This window comes from Salvelinus sp. IW2-2015, unplaced genomic scaffold (genome assembly GCF_002910315.2).
Source record: "Salvelinus sp. IW2-2015 unplaced genomic scaffold, ASM291031v2 Un_scaffold6546, whole genome shotgun sequence".
NCBI lineage: Eukaryota > Metazoa > Chordata > Actinopteri > Salmoniformes > Salmonidae > Salvelinus > Salvelinus sp. IW2-2015.
In genome coordinates this window covers 21,092-26,518 of record NW_019947808.1, presented here as the reverse complement: position 1 = coordinate 26,518, position 5,427 = coordinate 21,092, and the positions used below count along the sequence as shown (strand labels likewise).

The following is a 5,427-nucleotide window of genomic DNA, read 5'->3' as shown; positions in this document are numbered from 1 at the left end:
CACACCCAGAGCCCAAACCCTCTAGTCCCCTAACTACACACCAGAGCCCAAAACCCTAGTCCCCTAACTACACACCCAGAGCCCAACCTAGTCCCCTAACTACACACCCAGAGCCAAACCTAGTCCCTAACTACCACAACCAGAGCCCAAACCCTAGTCCCCTAACTACACACCAGAGCCCAAACCTAGTGCCCCTAACTACACACCCGAGCCCAAACCCTAGTCTATAACTACACACCCAGAGCCCAAACCAGTCCCTAACTACACACCCCAAGCCCAAGCTCGAGCGGATTTGGAGCTCTCTAAAACCCCCTCCCCTACTCCTATCCCCAAACTCAGCTTCCTCTTGCCAGTCTTGAGATTAGCCTCCCAAGTCCCAAGAAAAAACTGTTAAACCTGAGACGGCCATCTTGCTTCTTCTTTGCCCTCTGTTTATCAAACTGAATTGTGGCGAAAGGTCCACATCCTCATCAACATGAACTGAGTGATCTCCCTTACGGGGGTTGAGCGAGGACACGGTTCACGTGATTATAATGGGACTCAATGGCGCCCGCATGTGCCAGGATTGTAGCCAATAGCCATGCATTTTCCACAATCTGCTAGCCAATAGCCATGCATTTTCCACAATCTGCTAGCCAATAGCCATGCATTTTCCACAATCTGAGTACGAGTATGACAAATATGGTGAGGATATAAAAACATTGCCTTTTGATATAGCAATCGCTTTATGGCTTGATCCCAAAACAGAGTAGTACACTTGACACGCTCACAGGGGCTTCACCTTGGAGAGAAAACTACGACTCCAATGAACCTTAGTACCACAGGTGGTGATGTAATGTAACTCTGTATGCAATGAATGGGCAACCACAACAGGCAACCGACTGTTCTTATTAATCCATAATACATCGTACGACTATAAGAAGCTGGGACACGAGTACCCCTGAGCAAGTTGCGTTGGCTGGCATGCCCACTCATTAAAAACACCAACACACTGAAATTCAATCTGAAATGGGAGAGGTGGACTCAGGACTCGCTAGTTCAGCATTCTCTTCAGACTCGGGGAATTGTTTTTTTCTCTCACCCAAAAATGTAAAACCTTCACGATGCTGTTTTTACTCCGGATGTTGGCGTGTCCTACCAGATGTATCTTTCCAGATGTTTTTTTTAGCTCTTTCATTTGACTCATTTTGTCGTAACATGTAAAAGGGACACGCATACAAAACAGTATTTTTTTCCTGAAGTGTGTATTGAAAATACATGTTTATGTACTATGATGATGACAAAAGTACTGTCACGCAGTCCCTTCTCCAAAAACTTTAACTGCCAATAGTAAGCTAAACAGGGGGGACTCTACTCTTCGCATTTTTCTCACAGAAAGCTGTACCAACCATTTGCTGTACCATTCAGTTTTCTGCTTTTCGTATAGTTTATCGGGAGTATATGAAACAAACATCTAAAATGTAAATGTATATATGAATATATTTTTGCAAAGTCATATGTTTTGACATTGTACACCTGGAATGTTGGCCTGGTAACTGGTTTGCATCCTTTAATTCTTGTCATGAAGTTACGGTGTCCATATTAGGACACATCCCCCGTCCTGCAGGAGTTGGTCTGTCAAGTCCTGCAAAGACTGAGGCTGTCCTAATATGGAACCGTATTAAGGCAGTGGGTTGGAGCCTAGAAAGACCTCCCGTTGACTGAGTGGTGGGCTGTGTCGGCGTCACACGTGTGTAACACTATATTTTGATATGATTCTGTCTATATGTGGGTTGGGGGGTGTCTTGTCCACGACGTTGAGGTTTGCTGGCACTTATACAAGTGACCCTTCCCACGAATACAATGTGTGCCTTCCACTGCTTTTGGTTGATTTTCTATACGGGATACAATAAACTATACTTTCTGCTTCAAACTGTTGTATTGAGTCTCTTCTATTCTGACCAACCAATCTAGCGGGTGTGTAGTTAGGGGACTAGGGTTTGGGCTCTGGGTGTGTAGTTAGGGGACTAGGGTTTGGGCTCTGGGTCTGTAGTTATGAGACTAGGGTTTGGGCTCTGGGTSKGTAGTTATGGGATGTGGGGTAGGGTAGTGGTGTGTAGTTAGGGGATGAGGAGAAGGGTAGGAGTGTATAGTTATGGGACAAAGGGTAGGGTAGTGGTGTGTAGTTAGGGGACGAGAGTTYGGGTTAGGGTAGGGGTGTGGCAGGGTACCAGATGACAGCTGTCTTTATTCCGTCATTAGTCAGAACATTCAGAATGAATAGTTATCGGGGAAGCCCAGTAACGAGACGCACCGCTCCCCTCCGTCGGCCAGGTAGGGGCCACAGCCATCCGCGTAGTGGGCCAGGGGCACGGTGGTGTCGTCCTCCCCCGCAGACGGTGGCAGGCAGTCCGGGTCCTGCTTCAGGCTGGGCCTCTGGTTGTCAGGGAAGGCCATGGAGAAGAGCGCCTCGGGGTCACACGTAAACTTGTACACGTACCTCTCTCCAGCCACCTGATCCCACCCAAAGAGGAAGAGGGAGTTAAACAGTCGTTCCGCGCACAACCGCTAGTAGTTTGAAAATAACGTTYGACTTCATACCCAACCTTCTGAAACTCTCAATGCATCTGACCTSTCCTTATATACAACCAATGTACTATTTATTGGTGCAATGTAGCCCTCCATTGTACTGTGATGTTTTCCATCAATTCATAAAGCCTCCATTGAATTTGACCCAAAACAGAAAATTGTAATTGACTTGAATTAAATTAAAATTTACCTTTACCTTCTGCATGATGCCCTTCTCATAGTAATAGCGTAGAGAGCGGCTCAGCTTGTCGTAGTTCATGGCAGGCCGGTTCTTCTGGAGGCCCCAGCGYCGAGCCACCTGCCACAGGAGAGGAGAGAGAAAAGGTTCAAATCAAGGTGAACTCTTCTGATCAACCTGTAGATACATACACAAGCTCTTTGGTTCGTTTCTGGTGTGTCACTTCTACTGCCTTAGTAATACTGTGTGATTATTCCTGTAAGCACAGCGTAACAACTATTATCATGACCTGTTGAAACACTCAACACTCTAGAGACTAATGATGTAAAACTCCAAGAAGCCCTAAAGTCTCTAAACTCACTAGGACCACAGCTCTGCCTGCTGACCAACTGCCAACTGACCTCTTCGGGCTCGATGAGTTTGAACTCCATGCCGCGGCCGGTCCAGGAGATGAAGTGACCATTGGCCGGGTCGTCCAGCAGCGTGACCAGGAACTGCCAGAGCTGCAGGGAACCTCGGCGCTGGTAGGGCGGTCCGTCACGGAACACTCCGGCCTCCTGCTTGATCTTGCCTGGATGGACAGAAGGAGAGGGGAAAGAGGGAGTGAGTGTGTAAATGAAGGAGTGGCGTGGTCACAGTCAGGTGAAAGACTCCAGTGATTGGCAGTCTGAGCGTGGGGATACAATAAGAGGCTCTGCTCATGTCACACAGGCTTTCTCTGTCCAAGACCCCTTGGTTCTACTCTGGCATCCACGCCGCCATGACATAACGGGAAGATGTCAGATACCAGGATTCACTACCCGCTGCCAGTTACACTAAAGCCCTTGTGTCAAACCAGTCAGAGGTTCAAATAGATTCGTTTCTTTTTAAATACTTTCAGTGTTCGATTCTGGATGGATGGGGTTTGCACTTTTGGGACAATTCCAGGGGTTCTTATTTGTCAGGCAAGCCCTTGTATTTCATAGCAATTTATGGAAGAATATCTTGACTACTTTCTAGTCTCTCTGGAACCACGCATGTGTCGTCGCTGTACAGATGAGGCTCTCCGTCGTAGACCAACCCATCATTGTTTTGGTAGAAGTTACAGGACTTCCTGAAAGAAGACGGGCAGTTCTGCATTTCTGTAAGACACGAGGGAAAATAGAAAATATTAGACATATTTATCTTTAACACGTGCTCTTCAAACCAGAAAGACAGACAAAAAGAAAGATTCTTACTACTAACTTAATTTTCCAACGCTATCTTTTTAAAGTAGCCATTAGCCTAGTGACATAATACCCAGCAGAAGACGGACATACATTCTCACACAGCCAACGGTCTCTCAACAGTCCCCTGGGGTTTTCTTAGCTGGGACTTAAGAGGATTTGACTGTTACATCACTGACAGAAAGTGGCCTAGACATGGAGAGTGAAATGAGGTCATCTTAGCTTAGGAGAGAAGAGTCTCAGAATGCTACYCTGCTACATACCCAACCACTACTGCTAATACTAGTGTCCACATCAGTCTRAAACATGCTTACTGTTTTATCCCCATCGCTGTACTTTTAGCCGCGTACAGTAAACTCTCAAAGGAGCGTCTAACTTAGACAGCTTGGGCTACTTCCAAACCCTTAGGGCCTTCCTGTCCRGACTCAGATTTAGCCTAGGCATGGAAGGAGAAGCACTTCCTATTGAGATTCTCCATTGAACATGTTTTTTTTTTACTCCAGGACTAGGCCTAATCTATGAGTGGGAAACTGAGCCTCAAAGACCGTTGCCATCCAGCGATTCCCCAGTGCTCACCTTGGTCAAAGCAGAAATCCCGGGGCTCCTGCTTGATAGAGAGGCCCTGGAACGGGGTGCGGGGAGGGCCCATGGTAGGGACCCCCTGCTCGGTGTAGCGGAGGTCCACCAGCTCCTGCTTGAAGCCCTGAGCAGGGAGGAGGACCAAGGGCTCTGACAGGTGCCGCTGGTAGATGGGGCGGCCGTCCCGGGACAGGGGGGCCCGGTGGGGGTGATGGGGCTGAGGGGGGTAAGGGGTACAGGCGGCACCGTCAGGCGGAGGGAAAGGCAGACATGGCTCAGAGAGCTGCCGCTGGAACCTGGGGAGGGGGAATGAGAGCGAGAGAGGGGGAATGAGAGCGAGAGAGAGAGAGAGAGAGACGATAGAGAATGTGCGATAGAGGATGTGACTGCTGTCTCTTATACACATCTAGATGTGTATAAGAGACAGGTCTATACAGTAGGACTTTAACTGGGTGCTGTGTTGGCATCAGAGGCTGGGTCTGTCAGAGGCTGGGTCTGTCAGAGGCTGGGTCTGTCAGAGGCTGGGTCTGTGCCTACATCAACTCCCCATTTCCTGTTGTGCCACAGAACGGCCATCAATTAGCTTCCGCAGCCACGGGCCAGAAGAAGTCAACACACACTCACGTTATGGGGCCTCTCAGTGTCCATAGTAACCTCCTTTATAAGCTAAAGTTTTGAACACCGAGCATCTATGACTGAAACACTTTATATTTCAGTTGGAAAACCTCAAACAACTGGACTGTCTGTTACAGAACCACAGTGCAACTCTCAAGTGCGGCCAGAAGACATTTAAATCTCAGGTTTCAAATAATTTGCAATGGCAAATCTTGCAACATTTCTTTAAATCACTAACTGGTAGTTAATAAGAGTGTGTTCTCACTTCTCAGCCAAGTTCAT

The 5,427-nt window shown here is 47.8% G+C and overlaps 1 protein-coding gene across 1 annotated transcript; it reads right to left on the bottom strand.

Annotated features, from left to right (window-relative positions):
- Positions 1-1,989: 1,989 nt before the first annotated feature.
- On the bottom strand, positions 1,990-5,427 carry LOC112078935 (ETS translocation variant 5). Its single transcript, XM_024145036.1, has 6 exons — positions 5,411-5,427; positions 4,528-4,826; positions 3,739-3,867; positions 3,148-3,317; positions 2,765-2,866; positions 1,990-2,493 (listed from the first exon to the last, which is right to left on the bottom strand). The coding sequence occupies exons 1-6, from the start codon at positions 5,425-5,427 to the stop codon at positions 2,251-2,253; spliced, it is 960 nt and encodes a 319-aa protein (XP_024000804.1). The 3' UTR covers positions 1,990-2,250.